This window comes from Puma concolor, chromosome B4, assembly GCF_028749965.1.
Source record: "Puma concolor isolate L17-30 chromosome B4, mPumCon1.1.hap2, whole genome shotgun sequence".
NCBI lineage: Eukaryota > Metazoa > Chordata > Mammalia > Carnivora > Felidae > Puma > Puma concolor.
The window spans coordinates 50,188,276-50,204,918 of record NC_141673.1 but is presented as its reverse complement, the minus strand read 5'-3'; the positions used below and the strand labels follow the sequence as shown (position 1 = coordinate 50,204,918).

General features: G+C 35.0%; 1 protein-coding gene and 1 long non-coding RNA gene across 3 annotated transcripts in view; one reads left to right on the top strand and one right to left on the bottom strand.

The window, feature by feature from the left end:
* LOC147579058 (uncharacterized) overlaps nt 1–16,643 on the bottom strand; it is a 134,802-nt gene that overhangs the window by 8,249 nt on the left and 109,910 nt on the right. The gene's annotated exons all lie outside the window — the stretch shown is intronic.
* The window catches only part of CAND1 (cullin associated and neddylation dissociated 1), a 43,934-nt gene that overhangs the window by 13,779 nt on the left and 13,512 nt on the right, over nt 1–16,643 (top strand). Inside the window, exons 3-7 of one of the 2 annotated variants that reach the window (XM_025926654.2) lie at nt 8,331–8,485; nt 10,267–10,390; nt 11,996–12,252; nt 12,332–12,437; nt 14,272–14,417. In XM_025926654.2, the coding sequence (XP_025782439.1) occupies nt 8,331–8,485; nt 10,267–10,390; nt 11,996–12,252; nt 12,332–12,437; nt 14,272–14,417 (788 nt within the window). The remainder of the gene's footprint in view (nt 1–8,330; nt 8,486–10,266; nt 10,391–11,995; nt 12,253–12,331; nt 12,438–14,271; nt 14,418–16,643) is intronic. The other variant, XM_086712879.1, reaches the window with a different exon arrangement.

Sequence of the window (16,643 nt, the reverse complement as noted above, 5' to 3'; positions counted from 1 at the left end):
AGGAGATAAAACCCAAGAGTGATTCTTGGAGGAGGGAAAATCACAGTAGATAAATTACTAAGTAGCCTTATTGAGAAATTGGGAAAATTGTTAAAGAACCTATCACCCAAAAGAAACTCAGGCCCAGAAATCTTTCACACAAGTCTTTGAAACCTCAAAGAACAGATAACTCCAGTACAGAGAGTTCTAGGACTATTTCAGAACATAAAGTATGAAAACGTCCCTGTCTTTTATTTAAACCCAACTACTGATAACAAATCCTGACTGAAGATAATACTAAAAAAGAAAAGTACAAACCATTTAAATGTTAAAAGTATAATCCAACAATATAGCAAGTGTAATAGACCACGATCAAGTGAGATCAATCCCAGGAATATGAGGACAATTCAGTATTATGTGCTTGATCAGTATATCTCATCATGTTAACAGATAAGAGGAAGAAAAAACAGTTGTCAATGCACTGGTAAGATTCAGCATTGACAATTAAAAAACAACAACACAAAACACAACACTTAGGTCAACAACAACAACAACACAAAACAGAACACTTAGTTAGGTTACTTAGTGTAATTAGAGGAGTGAAACACCTTCCAAAGACCAATATCCTACTTAATATGTCATTGGAGTGAAGAACAGGTCAGGTCAGGGATGCTTTATCTGACTAGGGAAAATTCGCTACCTGTTTCAAGGGAAACATTTAATAACATGGAGTTGACAAGACCTTTTTTAGCATTACAAGTACACAAACATATACTTTCATACCTCAGCCCAAAAGCCAATAAATTACCAGATACCTTTACACTAAAATCAGCTACAAAGCAAAGATGGTCTCTATCTCCACTAGATTCTCTTTGAAGGTATTAGTCACTGTAGGACAAGTGGGTAATAAAACTGGACACGTAAGAATTGGAAGAGGTTCATGGGAACGTGGGAATAATCAAGTCAGTCAAAAAAATTTAACGCAAATAGGAAGAATTCAGTGAAGTAATACGATGTGAAAGTAATGAACAAAAATCTGTAGCTTTCATATAAGCAAGCAGTAACCAGTTGGAATATCTCATGGAATCAAATGTTCATTTATTACAGCAACAGAAAGACAAAATGCCTAGGAATGAAATGTAACAAGAAATGTGAAGTGGTGACCTTGAGTAAGGGTATTGTATGGTGTATGTAAGGTTATAGTTTTATCTTTTTCAAAACTTAAGGAAAACTTTAAAATATTTTTGACCGCTAACAAAAATGTACTTGGAATAAATGGAAAGACATTCCATGCCTTTGGATAGGATAACTCAACAAAGTTGTTGGTTCTCTCCAAGCTTAGTGCTAACTTACTTGTAAAAATCAGTTATTTCCACAAGCTAGACAAGTTGATTCTAAAGTATATTTTAATAAATATTTTTAAATTTTCTTTTAATGTTTATTTATTTTTGAGAGAGTGAGCACGAGATGGGGAGGGGCAGAGAGAGAGGGAGACGATGAATCTGAAGCAGGGTCCAGGCTCTGAGCTGGCAGCATAGAGCCCGATGTGGAGCTTGAACTCATGAACTCTGTGAGATGATGACCTGAGCCGAAGTTGGACGCTTAACCAACTGAGCCACCTAGGCGCCCCATTTTAAAGTATATTTTGATGGGAGAGGGAAGGAGGCAGGTGTTTGCCAAGAAAAGTCTGAAAAAGTATATCAATTGCTGAAGTTGGAGAGGTATTGCTCAGCCCTACTAGATATGAAGAGACTATTATGTTTCTCTAATCACAGTAGTGAGGCATTAATGGACAAATGGAGTAGAATAGAATAGAAACTACGTGATGGGAAGTTGAACTTTTTTTTTTAAAGACTGGTTAACCATTTGAAAAAGATAAAATTGTATCCTTATCTCACATACAACATTCCTACTTAAGGTCACCATTGTTTTGTTTACCTTAAAGTAGTTTTGCCTGTTTTAGAACTTCATATAAATGGAGTTATACAGTATGTCCTCTTTTGTGTCAGCTGTTCTCACTCACCATATCTGTGAGATTCATCCATGTTGAGTGTATTAGTATTTCTTGACTTTTTATTACTGATTAGTAGTCCATTGATATCTATTTATGTATTTGGTTTCTTTCTTGGGTTTGGCTATTTTGAATAGAGATAAAATGAACATTCTTGTATGAGTCCTCTTTAGGATATAGGTCTTTCCTTATGGATAAATACCTAAGAATGAAATTGCTGTTGTCCATTTAGATTTTTAAGAAACTTCCCAGTTGTTTCCCAAAGTATTTTATCATTTTACACGAATGTCCCAGTTGTCTCCACATTCTCCTCAGCGTTTGGTTTTGTCACTTTTTAATTTTAGCCATTCCAATAAGTGTATAGGTGTAGTTTTTTTGTTTTTGTTTTTGTATAGGTGTAGTTTTAATTACATGTCCATGATGACAGTGCTGTTTTGTGTTTGTTAGACTTTTTTTTTTTTTTTTTGCTGGACTTTTCCCAGTTGAGGCGGGGAAATATATGCAGTTCATATATAAGCATATATTTTATATTTTCTCCCAACTTGATAAGCTTCAGTTTTTAATTTTAGTTTTAAATTCAGTTTTGTTTGATTTAATTTATAAATTAATTTTAACTTTCATGGTAATTGTTTTCCCTTAGTTTTACCTTTTGTTGCAACAATTTTCTCTTGTTTTTTTCTAAAAGCCTAGGAGTTTCAGCTTTTACTTTTAGTCCTGTGATCTGTCTTGAATTTTTTGTGAAGTAAGAATTGGGTTTTTTTTTTAATTTAATTTTTTTAATGTTTATTTAGAGAGAGAGCACGTGTGCAAGTGGGGGAGGGAGAGAGGGATACGCAGAATTGAAAGCAGGCTCCAGGCTCCGAGTTGTCAGCACAGAGCCTGATGTGGGGCTCGAACGCAGGAAATGCAGTATCATGACCTGAGCCAAAGTCGGATGCTTAAGCAACTGAGCTACCCCAAGTTCATTTTTTTCACATAAATTTCCAGTTGCTGAAGCAACATTTCTTGAAACACCTTCTTTTCTCTATTGAATTGCATTGATATCTTTGTCAAAAATCATTGACTATTAAATGTGGGTTTATTCCGAGGCTCTGTTGTGTCTCTGTGTATTCTTTTGCCAGTACAAAACTGTTACATTAGTGTAGTGTATTAGTCAGCCTTGCCACTATTGACTTTTTGGGCAGATAATTCTTTGTTGTGAAGAGCTATCCTGTGTCTCCTGTGTATTGTAGGATGTTTAGTAGCATCGTGGCCATTAGCCACTATTTGCTAGTACCATTCATTCCTTCTTCCCCCGGGAGTGACAACCAAAAATGTCTCCAGACATTGGTAGCTGTCTGTTGGAGGGTAAAAATTGCCCTTTGTGCAAAAATGCTGGTATAGATCTGTAGAAGCCTGATGTATGGTAGTGTAAGTTCTGTAGTTTCATTCTTCCTTTCCCAAGAGAACTTTGATTTTTAGTTGTTGGTTTTTGTTTTTGTTGTTTTGAATTTCCATGTAAATTTTAGAATCAGTTTGTCAATTTCTCTTCTTCAAATAAGTTTGCTCAAATTTTGATGGGGATTGTGTTGAAGCGATATAGATTTCTGAAGAGAATCAACATCTTAACAATACTGAGTGTTTTCACAGGGAACCATAGTATCTCATACTTTCCTGGTTAATAGTAGTTTTTGTTAATTCCTCGGGATTTTCTACCTAAACAGGGGTCATCAGTGTCATCGGTGAATATCTTTCAGTTCTGATTTTGATAATTTGTGTTTTCTCTTTTTTTCCCTCAATTCATCTAATTAGGGATTTACCAACTTTACTTACTAAAGAACCAAGTTTTGTTAATTTTCTCTATTGTTTGTTGCCTATTTCATAGATTGCTTCTCTTTTACTATTTTCTTTTCATCTTCTTCCTTTCACATTTTTAAGCATTTAAAGACATATATGTGCCTCTAATTACTTCTTGAGCTACATTCTACAAATTCTGGTAGAAATCTATTTTTTAAGATTTTAATTTTATTTTTAATTTTTTTTAATGTTTATTTATTTATTTTTGAGAGCGAGAGACAGAGCACGAGCAGGGGAGGAGCAGAGAGAGAGGGAGACACAGAATCCGAAACAGGCTCCAGGCTCTGTCAGCCCAGAGCCCGACGTGGGGCTCGAACTCAAAAACCATGAGATCATGACCTGAGCTGAAGCCGGACGGACGCTCAACTGACTGAGCCACCCAGGCACCCCAAGATTTTATTTTTAAATAATCTCCATATCCAATGTGGAGCTTAAACTCACAGCCCTGAGAACAAGCGTTGCATGCTCTACTGAGCCAGCCAGTGCCCCTAGTCTGAAACATTTTTAATTCAGCGTGATTTTTCTTTGATCCATGGGTTATTAGAAGCAATTGTCAAATGTTTGGAGGTTATCCAGATGTTTATTTTTACTGGTATCTAATTTAATTCCATTTTGGTCAGAGAACCATACTCTAAAATTTCAGGATGTTTGTTTTGTCTACTTAGGTTTCTTTTATGGTTCAGCGTGTGGTACGCCTTGGTGAATGTCCCATCTATACTTGGAAGAAAGTATATTCTGCAGTAGTTGGGTATAATTTGTTTTAGAAAGGTCAGGGTAGTTGATAAGGTTCAGATTTATATCCTTTGTGATTTTTTTGTTGTTGTTGGTATTAAATACCAAGGAGTGTTTAAGATTTCCAACTATGATAGTTTATCTTTGATAATCAGTTTTTGCTCCCATGTATTTTAAAGCTATATGACTTAAGTGCATATACATTTATAATTATGTCTTCTTGATGTTTGACCTTTATGGGCATAGAATGTTTCTCTTTAAATATACCTTATTGTGAAATATATTTTCTCTTATGTTATATGGAAAAGCCACCCTAGCTTTTTTTCAAAGCTTTTTAAAAAATGTTTTATTTACTTTAGAGAGAGAATAAAAACAGGTAGGTAGGGGAGGGGCAGAGAGAGGGAGGTGCCGAGGATCTGAAGCAGGATCCGCACTGAGAGTAGTGAGTCGGATGTGGGGCTCAAACTCAGAAACCATGAGATCATGACCTAAGCCGAAGTTGGACACTCAACTGACTTGAGCCACCCAGGCACCCCCACCCCAGCTTTTTTAAGATTAGTGTTTGCATAATGTATCTTTTTTTTATTTTTCAGTTTAATCTGAATCTGTGTTTTTATCTTTAAATGATGTGTCTTGTAGACAGCAGATAGTTAATTCTTGCTTTTTTTTCTGATTGTTTCATGGTTTTTGCCCTTTAATAGGAGTGCCTATGTAGTCCATTGACATTTATTGTAAATATTTGATTTGTTTGGATTTAGGTGTGTGTCATTCTTCTTATTTTGTTTTTGTTGTTGTTCTGGGTTCTTTTTTTTTTTTCCCCTGCCTTCTTTTGGGTTAATCAAATACATTTTTAAAAAATGTTTATTTACTTTTGAGACAGAGACAGAGACAAAGAAAAAACAGGAGTGGGGGAGCAGAGAGAGGGAGACAGAATCCCAAGCAGGCTATGCACTGTCAGCTCAAAGCCTGACTGGGCGATCTCAGGACTGCAAGATCATGACCTGAACTGATAGGAAGGGTTGACACTCAACTGACTGAGCCACCCAGGGGCCCCTGGATTAATCAAATATTTTATAGCAACAGTTCTTAAAGTTTGATTCAGGGGACCTTGAAACATCCCATGACCCTGGAAGTGTCAAAATTATCATGTGAATAATTCTGAGGTGTTATTTTCCCCTTGGCTCTCCATTTTCTTTTAAGTGCATGGTTTAATTTTCCAGAGGCCACATGACATGTGATATCACAACAGACTGAATGCAAAATCAGATAATGAGATCCATTTTTTTAAGCGCAAACATATAAAACAGTGCTATTATTCTCACCTTTTTTGAGAGTATAGTTTATTTTCATTACTTGTAATTTTTAATATGGTATAAACATCGACAGGTACAGTGCACATAGAGAAAAGCTCTTTGGGATCTTGATTGATTTTCAAAGTGTTAAAACCAAAAAGTTGAGAATTGTCACTCTAGGGGTTATAAATTGCATCTTAAATTTATGGCAATCTATTAAAAGTTAATATTGTACTAGTTGATATAAATTGTATAAAAAGCTTGAAACATTTTTCATTTACTTTCTTCCTGTATTTGTGCTTTTTTTTAAAATATATGTATGTGTGTCTATAATACAATATTATAGTTTGAAGAAAAACTATATAGTCTTTTTAAATTTTAAATTTATTTACTTGTTTTTTAGTACTCTATACCCAGTGGGAGGGCTTGAGATCAAGAGTTGCATGCCCTACCACTGAGCCAGCCAGGTGCCCCATATAGTCTTCTAAATATAGCCTTTTATGTTTACGCACATTTACATTTCTGGTGATCTTTGTAAATCTGAGTAACTATCTGGTTTAATTTTTCTTCAGCCTAAAGAACTTTTCTTTGGCAATTCTTGTAGTATAGGTTTGGTGGTGAGAAATTTTCAGCTTGTGATAATAAATTATCTTTACAGTTTTAAGGAATAATTTCATTGGATTTGGAGTTCTAAGTAGATCTTTCTCTGGTTTTAGTTACATCATTATCTGGCATTCAAGTTGTTGTTTTCAAAAATACAGTTTTAGAGAGTTGACAGACATTATTGCAGAAGGGTTAGTCCAACAAAACTATTTTGCTATTGTCAGAAGCTAAACTCTTTAAATTCCTTTTTGGAATCCCTTTTATTTTCACTCTCAATGTTTTCATTGTTTCACCTGGGTCTCTACATATATGCCATGTCTCTTTTGTCATTGCCATCATTTTGGATTGGACTGTTGTTGGAGAAATCCAATCTTCCTGATTTTTTTTCGTCCTTCTCCTAATTCTCCAAATTGCACTGCCTTTGACTTCTCTAGTCAAGTAGTTGACAGCTATTTGAGCGTCTGTATATGATCTGATATTTATCAAATTAAACTATTTTTATCATGTCACGTGTGCTTGACAAAGTGCATTGGCTCCCAGTTTTACCACATCACATTTAAATTTGCTGGCCTGACTTTAAAGGTTTCCATAATGTCACAGGGGCCTACCTTTCCTGTTTTCTTTTATGTGTATTTTGTATCAAACAGTTCTTTTCACCCCTCATTTCTTTCAGTATGCATTCCACTCATTCTGTTCTCTGATCTTTCCATTTGAAATGCTCTTTTTTTTTTTTTTTTAATTTTTTTTTTCCCAACGTTTTTATTTATTTTTGGGACAGAGAGAGACAGAGCATGAACGGGGGAGGGGCAGAGAGAGAGGGAGACACAGAATCGGAAACAGGCTCCAGGCTCTGAGCCATCAGCCCAGAGCCTGACGCGGGGCTCGAACTCACGGACCGCGAGATCGTGACCTGGCTGAAGTCGGACGCTTAACCGACTGCGCCACCCAGGCGCCCCAATGCTCTTCTTTTTTTTAACAATATTCCATCAAAGTCCAGTACCTAAAAATCTGTCCCTAAGTTTCAGTCTCCTGTCCTGTAAATGCTAATAACATTGAATTTAAAAGGTTTTTTTTAAATTTTTTTTTTTTAAGAAATTGTGCAGAGTAGTGAATGCCTTCATTTCTCAAGTAGTTGTGTGAATTCCTTACCTTATCAACCAGTGGTAAATGTATGGAGATAGGAGCCATACTTTTCTTATTCAGTATAGTCTTGAATACAATGGCTCTTCAGTGAAAATTCATGCACCAAACAACCACTATCTTAAATTCTATGGGAAGCATGCAAAGGAAGAACTTTTCTTCATCCTCAAACAGTTGACCTGCATGCAAACCTATAATAATAGTGTAAGATACTAATATGGAAGGAATATGCAAGGTTCTTTGGGAAGACAGAGTAGTACTAACTTTTTGCAGCAGATTATTTAGTGCTTTAAAAATTTAAACAAGAAAATAAGAGGGATGTAAATTTTTTTGGTTCACAAGATAGAGTTGGTGATGATAGGAGGAAGGAAGGGTTAAAATTGGCAAAGTGAAATATTGGATGGCATTGCTATTTCATTTAAACCGTAGAATCCCTGTTAGGAGCAGACTCCTAATTAACCTTTTTATTACTAAAAAAATGTGTTGTGTCTTTGAAGGGTTGGGGGGGTGGTAAGCATCTTGTTTCATGATACCATGGTAGAAATCAGTGGGGAGATGTGGGAAACCCATCAATCAAATTGTTTTAAACCCTTATTCATATACTATCTGTGATTCAGGCATAGTGTATTTGCTTTGTGCCGGTAGTTGCTAGGCAGAAGAAATTCTTTTACTTGTCTATTTTTCTGTTTTTGTATTTAATGTAAATTAAAAACTTTATTTTCTATTTTATATTACAGTCTTGGCCCCTTAGTGAGTAAAGTGAAAGAATACCAAGTAGAGACAATTGTAGATACCCTCTGCACTAACATGCTTTCTGATAAAGAACAACTTCGAGATATTTCAAGTATTGGCCTTAAAACAGTAATTGGAGAACTTCCTCCAGCTTCCAGTGGTAAGCAAGAGCACCATTTTCTTCCTAGTTCCTTTTTACTTGGAGGTATTTGCCCTCCACCTTTTTTTCTCCTGGTCAGGGAGGGAGAGCAGTGCCTGTCAAAAGGTCTTTGTAAAGATCCCATTGAACAATCAAGGGAAAAAAAAGCCTGAAGTCCTATTTTTGCTTAAAAATAAATTCAGTTTTCAGTTTTAAATGAATATCTTTTGATTGAAGTATCTTGTAGGAATACCAAGATTTTATATTGTTGTTTGTACCATAACTACAGAATAGAGTTAATGCCAACCTATGCAATGAGGGAAAAGATAACCAAAATTTTGAGTTATTTCTGATTAGTTCTCTATTTTCAGTATTAATTTTGCTTTGTATCAAAATTTATGATGAGTAATACTTAACACCATTAAAACAGCTGTGAAATAGTTGAGTTTACTAGTATCTTTAAGGCTGAATCTACAGCTACCTTGGTAATTTAAAACTACAATTAATGAATTTGTCTATTAATTAGATTTTGGTCTCTGGCACAAATATTTAGGTAATGCAGATTTTAGAATTGGTTTTGACTACTAAGCTATCAGCTAAAATCAGCAGGCTAAGGTTTTTGATGGTCTGATTCACAGATGGGGTGAAATTATTACCTCCCTATTTCGTGGAAAGATGGAGACTGGTGGTAATGTAGTCTAAGTGTGTAGGTTTTACTCCTTTACTTAACAAGTATTGATTAATCATTTGCTCTACTAGCTACCATGCTAGATGATTCACGTGTATTATTTCAGTTAGTCTAAAGATCAGCCATATGGGAGGTCTTAATATTTCCAGTTTATTGTTGAGGGAACTGAAAGAAAGACGAGGTTAATTCACCCAAAGTTTTGATTACCTGTTTGGGTAAAGATTCAAATCCTCCATTATCTTTTAATCCAAAGCTGATGCTTTTTCTACTGTATCTTACCAGTTTGTCCTTACTCTTATTAATTATTTCAATAAAATATCTCTTATATTATTACATTGATTAATTATGTCGATAAAATATCTCTTGTATTAGTTAACACTGATAATCATCCTTAGTTCTTTTCTCTCATTGAAACATGTTTTAGTTGGTTTCTGGTTCTAACAAGAATTCTAACCATTTAGATTATTTCTTGTTCCTTTTTTTCTTCCACTTGCCAGTAACAATACGAATCTACTTCAGAATAGTAATAACCTTGATTTATGAGTTCTTTGGAACAGCATTTCTACTTCATAATGAAGTTTTGGGATCTTTGGATTGGAGTATGAAGGATCTTATTTTAGGTTACAGCTCTCTCTCTCTCTCTTTTTTTTTTAAGAGACCATGTTAGGTATTGGAGATTAGAATATATTTGGTTTTTAGTTCACAGAAATTTTAAAATATCTAGGTTACTAGTAATAAGAGTATTCAAGTAGAAGAATAATCATTTCTGCTTTCCAGTCTAGAGGTGCAAACACTGTAGCCATACTGGCTCCACAGGCGAGTCATTTCTGTATCTAGAAGTAGTTGTCCAGGAGAGTCTGTTGAATTGGTATTGTTTTGCCTATGTCATGTACTCCTTCTGCAGTTATTATTTCTTATTGTTTATGTCTAATAAATTATTTTATTGGAAAACAGTCTGTTTTGAAATACATATTTTTCTGACATGAATCTCTTGAGTCAGTCTTGATTATTATCAAGTTTTGAGTTGTTGAATATCTGGTAACCACCATAAATACAAGGTGGAATCAACATACTTACTTGCCTTGAAATTATAATTGGTTTATTATTTATGCAGGCTCTGCATTAGCTGCTAATGTATGTAAAAAGATTACTGGACGTCTTACCAGTGCAATAGCAAAGCAGGAAGATGTCTCTGTTCAGCTAGAAGCTTTGGATATTATGGCTGATATGTTGAGCAGGTAAACATGCCTGTGATTTATATTACTTGTAATACAAAAACTGTGCATTTATTAAAACGCCTTTTGATAAAAATAAAATTTGGCCTAAAATTGTTCATGTTTGTTTATTTTTAATATTGTTATTTTTTAATTATATTTAAATTGTGGCTGTTTTATAGATATGTGGTTAGGGGTAAGAGGAGAAATAAGCTAATTATTTATCATGTAATCCTGCACAGCAAGCATTTTTTGTAGTTTTGAAAAGTAATAAAATTTGTCATTTGAATGTTTCATCACAGTTTTTATATTTAGTTTTTTACTCTTATATTTTGAATATAATGATCTATTTAGATAAGAGTTGTGTGGGTAGAAGTAACAAATTTTCCAGTTAAAATAATGCTGGTATACATTTTAGCACCCATGATTATACTGCATGTTTTGAGAGGAGGGAGCTTGACTTTGTACATTTGTTCCGTGTTTGCTTTCATCTGGAGGTCAAACTTGGGAAGATAGGAAGATCTAAGCAACTCTTAGGGGGAATATACCTTAAAAGACCTGTCAATTTCATTTTGTCCCTAATTCTCCAAATCATTATGTCTTCATTGTATATTGTTTTTGCCTGATCCACTGCAACTTGAAAATAATCAAATGCCTTCGTCTGGTACATACTTATAGTGAAAGGTAAGAGCAGTCATCCTGGCACACACAAGAGCTTATATGGTACTATAGGAGATAAGGACAAAAATGACCACAATGTAAGATTGAATGAGACTAAATACTGAAACTATTAAGTGTATTTTTGGGTTTAAAATGGACGATTCCAAGATTCCAAGAAAGACTGGCATTTGAATTTAATTTTGAAGAATGGATAGGACACTGGTGTATGTGCCCAGGCTTAGAATATATTAGCATTAAGTAATCTTGGAGTTGGGAAACATTGTATTCTTGTTTTCCATCATATATGAAATGAATAGAAGAGTAGTAGGAAATCATTTTCATAGGTTGTGGTTATGTTGAAGAGGGTGAGGGATTTATACTTAATTTGGTTAAGTAGGAACTATTCAGTTAGACTTCTTGTCCTGTGACTGGATCAGTTGCAGTGTCCTGGCACATAGATGCTTAACTGCTATTGACTCCCTGAACTGCCCATGTGAAATGATTTAGAAGAGAGGGTTGAATCAACAAGATCAATGCAACTTCGTATATAGATGTGTTGAGGAAGGCCGCAGGGAAAGTCAAGAGATGCTGAGATTTTGAGTGTTGTGAACTCCCAAAAAGCTATAATAGAGAAAAAGCTATTAATAGAGAAAACAATTAGAAATCTGGGAGGGGGAGAAAGGGACAAGACCATTGGTTTTTTCATGTATTCTCAAGCTTGTTGGTTGGATAGGGATACAGTTCTAGATTGCAGAAGGGAATTTTGGGATACAAATTTCAAAACTGTGTTTACTTAACTTTTTAGTTGGGTTGGTAGAGAGAGTAAGAATTTAGTTTTACTTGAATTCTGAATTTGAATTAGTGCCTTCTAACATTTTTACTCTTTGACTACATTGGGGTCAGAGGCCAGATATTTAAGTAGTGCTCAAACATTTTGAATTTATTTATTGTTTTCTTTTTTATTTTAAGGCAAGGAGGACTTCTTGTTAATTTCCATCCTTCAATTCTGACCTGTCTGCTCCCCCAGTTGACCAGCCCTAGACTTGCAGTGAGGAAAAGAACCATTATTGCTCTTGGCCATCTGGTTATGAGCTGTGGAAATATAGTTTTTGTAGATCTTATTGAACATCTGTTGTCAGAATTGTCCAAAAATGATTCCATGTCAACAACAAGGACCTACATACAATGTATTGCCGCAATTAGTAGGCAAGCTGGTCATAGAATAGGTAAGAAATATTTAAATACTTTAAAATTTTCTTTAAAGAAAAAAATGAATATTTTTAAGAACCAGTATGCTTTTCTTAGGTGAATACCTTGAGAAGATAATTCCTTTGGTGGTAAAATTTTGTAATGTAGATGACGATGAACTAAGAGAGTATTGCATTCAAGCCTTTGAGTCATTTGTGAGAAGGTAAGTCTTAAGATCTCTATTTTTCAAATAAAAATGTTCCCTTAGAGTAATAATTATGCTTTAGGTTAGGTGGGTGTGGAGAAATGGATTGTTTTGACAGTCAAGATTTGAGTTTTGGATTTCAGATGTATCTTGATTAAGTTATTAAGCTGATCATATAGTATTTGAAGTGGATATCATCTTATATTTCAGAATACAGTCTTTATTTTGAAATGTTTCCATTTCATTCTTAGGACTTGAACTTAGAAAGTCATTTATTGTTGTCTTTTGGTTTAATTTGATAATGTGGTTACTATCCTAAAGGGCATTAGGGTAAATTAATTATCTGGCCAAAAATCAATAGTGAATTTTATATCTTTTCAGCAATTGTTGAGGTTTATCACCTCCATTTTGCTAGGACAGTGGATCTCAATTTGGAAACCTTGGTTCTAATAATAAAATCTGCATTTATGTGCTAGAAGGCCATACTGGCTAAGTAGCAGATTTTTTTTGTTTTGTTTTGCCTTTGGTGAGAATTAAGTTTGGTAGCACAGTGTCTTGAGACTTCACTTGTTATCTGCAATAATCCTTTGTCCCACTCATGGTTTTGAGAAGCAGCTTCATGGTCATACCAAATTTTTTTTTTTATGTTTATTTATGAGAGACAGAGCATGGGTAGGGGAGGGGCAGAGAGAGAGAGGGAGACACAGAATCCGAAGCGGGCACCAGGCTCCGAGCTGTCGCACAGAGCCTGACGTGGGGCTTGAACTCATCAACCGTGAGATCATGACCTGAACCGAAGTCGGACGCTTAACTAACTGGGCCACCCAGTCGCCCCTATACCAAATTATTATTTTTATTTTTTTTTAATTTTTTTTAACATTTATTTATTTTATTTATTTTTTTAAAAATTTTTTTTAATGTTTATTTATTTTTGAGACAGAGAGCATGAGCAGGGAAGGGTCAGAGAGAGAGGGAGACATAGAATGTGAAGCAGGCTCCAGGCTCTGAGCTGTCAGCACAGAGCCCGACGTGGGGCTCGAACTCACGGACTGTGAGATCATGACCTGAGCCGAAGTCGGATGCTTAACCGACTGAGCCACCCAGGTGCCCCAACGTTTATTTATTTTTGAGACAGAGAGAGACAGAGCATGAACGGGGGAGGGGCAGAGAGAGAGGGAGACACAGAATCGGAAGCAGGCTCCAGGCTCTGAGCCATCAACCCAGAGCCCGACGCGGGGCTTGAACTCACGGACCGCGAGATCATGACCTGAGCTGAAGTCGGGCGCTTAACCGACTGAGCCACCCAGGCGCCCCATCCAAATTTTTAAAATCAGAAATTGTGGGATTTGTTTCTGTTCTTTTAATTATTCCTTTATTGTGGGGCATTTCTATGTTCTGTCTCAGAACATATAGCCAGAGCTAGAACATATAGCATATAGCTAGAAGACCTAGCCTAGAAGAGTGTGCACTGGCATTTTTACAAACAGTCCTAGTTGCTGAAGAGCATGTTCACTTGGGCTTGGTCTTCTAGTCATATGTTCAGAAGATAGACATAAATATACAGATTTCTATTCCACCCTAAATTAACCACAGTATATCATTTATTGTAAGAATCATCCTGATTTCAGAGATGTGAAAATGTGAGGGGGAAAGTTCATCTTAAAATCAAGTGTCATTTGAAAAGTAAATATTTTAAAATATGTCGAGTCATTGCTATTGAAAAGGCTAAGAACCACTTTTTCTGTGCTATGTTAAAGGGAAGAAAGAAATCTGGTAATAAAGCAATATGTGTCAGATATTAAATGAAGGGGAAAAATAGTTATTCAAGGCAGCTTTTATTTTTTTTCTTCAGATGTCCTAAGGAAGTATATCCTCATGTTTCTACCATTATAAATATTTGTCTTAAATATCTTACCTATGATCCAAATTATAATTATGATGATGAAGATGAAGATGAAAATGCCATGGATGCAGACGGTGGTGATGATGACGACCAAGGTATTTCAAATTATATGGAAGCAATGTGTTAAATTTTCATCAAAGAGCCAGTGTTATAGATGGAGAGGATTCTTATCCCCAAATTGTACCATTTATTTATAATAGTGAAAGTGGAAATGACCTCAGTATTCAACAATAGCAAGTTGATTAAATAAATTATGGGGCATCTATGTATTAAACTGCTATACAACATTTTCAGAGTCCTGTTCTAGAAAAATATTAAGGCACTTATTAATAAGCTTTGTGAAAAAGTGGGACAAAGTTATGTCCCAGTTTTATTTTTTTTAATATACAGAAAAAAAAGATGTTAGTATTTTTCCCTTAGCTAGCAATATAAACGATATCTGTGTTTTGTGTGTGTGTGTGTGTGTGTGTGTGTTTTGTTTTGTTTTTATTTTTCCTTATTCAAATTTCTACAAAGATTTTGTAAGGAGGGAAATGAATTTTATTTTAAACTGTGATGTAGATCTACATATTCAGTTGTTTGGCTGGTTGTATACATACTTTCATGAAAAATCCTAAATATTGTTTGAGGCTCCATTTAACTTTCATAAATAATCTAGACATTTCTCAGGCTCCTAAGATTGATGTCCTCATGCTGTGATTTGTAGTATTTACTCTGGAAAGGGATAGCACTTTTAGGAACATAGATGTTTGTGTTAAGTTGTTTCTGCTAGTATTAAAAGAATCATAGTGGAGATAATTAAATGGGTAAGTTATGTGGTATATGGGTTGGTGGATTTCATAATAGTTTTCATACTTTTGATTTTTGAATTTATGTCCTCTTAAGTCTATAATTTCATTTGTCTTAAAACAACAAGTGACTATAAAAAAAAATCTCCCTTAACCCAATATTACACAGGCAGCTAATGCCCAGTGTCTCTTACAACCGAACTGAAAAGAACGCTAATTCCTTTTTTCTTCTCTCTTAAATCTAGTCTTCAGTGATGGACAGGATCACCAGTGATCTCAAATGTTTGCCTGTTACTAAGTTCGGCAGTGTTTCTTGAACTTCCAGGGTACCACACTCTCCTGGGTGTAGTCCTGTTTTTGTGATTATCCCTTTTCAGTCTCTGTTCTGGTTGCTCTTCATAATCCTGACCACTAAACTTCAGAGTATTCCAGGGCTTAGACTTCTCTGTGAACTCATATTCTTGTTAATCTTACCTAGTCTCCTAGGTTTAATATCCTTAAATGTCATTTAATATCATTATGCTGAAAACCCAAATTTTTCTTTATTCCAGATCTTTCCTGTGACTTTTAAGTTCATGTATACATCTGCTTAATTGATTCACTGCTTAGATGTATAAAATATCTTCTCCCCACTTTTCCCCTATCTCCTGCCTAACCAGTTTATTCTTTAGCCTTTTCCATCTCATCTTAGTCTCTCAGGCCAAAAACTTTGAGGTTATACATAATTACTTTTTCTTGTATACCCCCCTCATTCAGTCTCTCATCTCCGGGCTTTCCTCTTTATTTATTCCTTCTCAGTGTTTTTATTTTCATTGCATTTAATCCCTTTTGACATATTGTAATTATTTTCCACATCTAGGATGTAAGTTTCATGAAGACAGAGAGTTTTAGTCTCTCTGTTGACTGCTTTATCCCAGTGCCTAGGGTAGTGCTTGGCACACAGTAGGCACTCAGTAAATGTGTTGTATTAATGAAGGGATTATAATAGAATATCCTTTGAAAAAAGCAGTAGCGATATCTTCCAAGTTTTGATTGTTGGTTTTTAGTGTGCCAGGTACTTATGTTGAATAACTAACCAAGTCCTTTAGCTGTTACATCAGTTTTCATGGGTTATACCTAATGACCGTCTTTGCACCATAGTGTTACTGTAACATAAAAGCACCATAATTTCAGTGATTAGGATATTTAATGTTTTAATAACCCTTTTTTTCCAATAAAGTATATTTCTACAAAATAATTCACATGGGTTGCCATGGGGAAAACTTCATTTATTTGTTTGCTTTTAAATAATCTATTTTGATATAGTACCTTTTAATTTTCAAATATGTATTTGCAAATAAGTCATATGCCTTGGGTTTAGTAGTATTTGGTTAGGTTTTCCTATAATGTGCCAAAATGAAATTAAGTAAACAAAACTTTAATATCATCCTAGGATTTTGTAAGGCATAGCTGGCCACATTTAGCTGTCATTAAGCTAATTGGAATATAAGCCAGTGAAGAGATGACCTCTTTTCCCCCCACTGAGGAATCAGC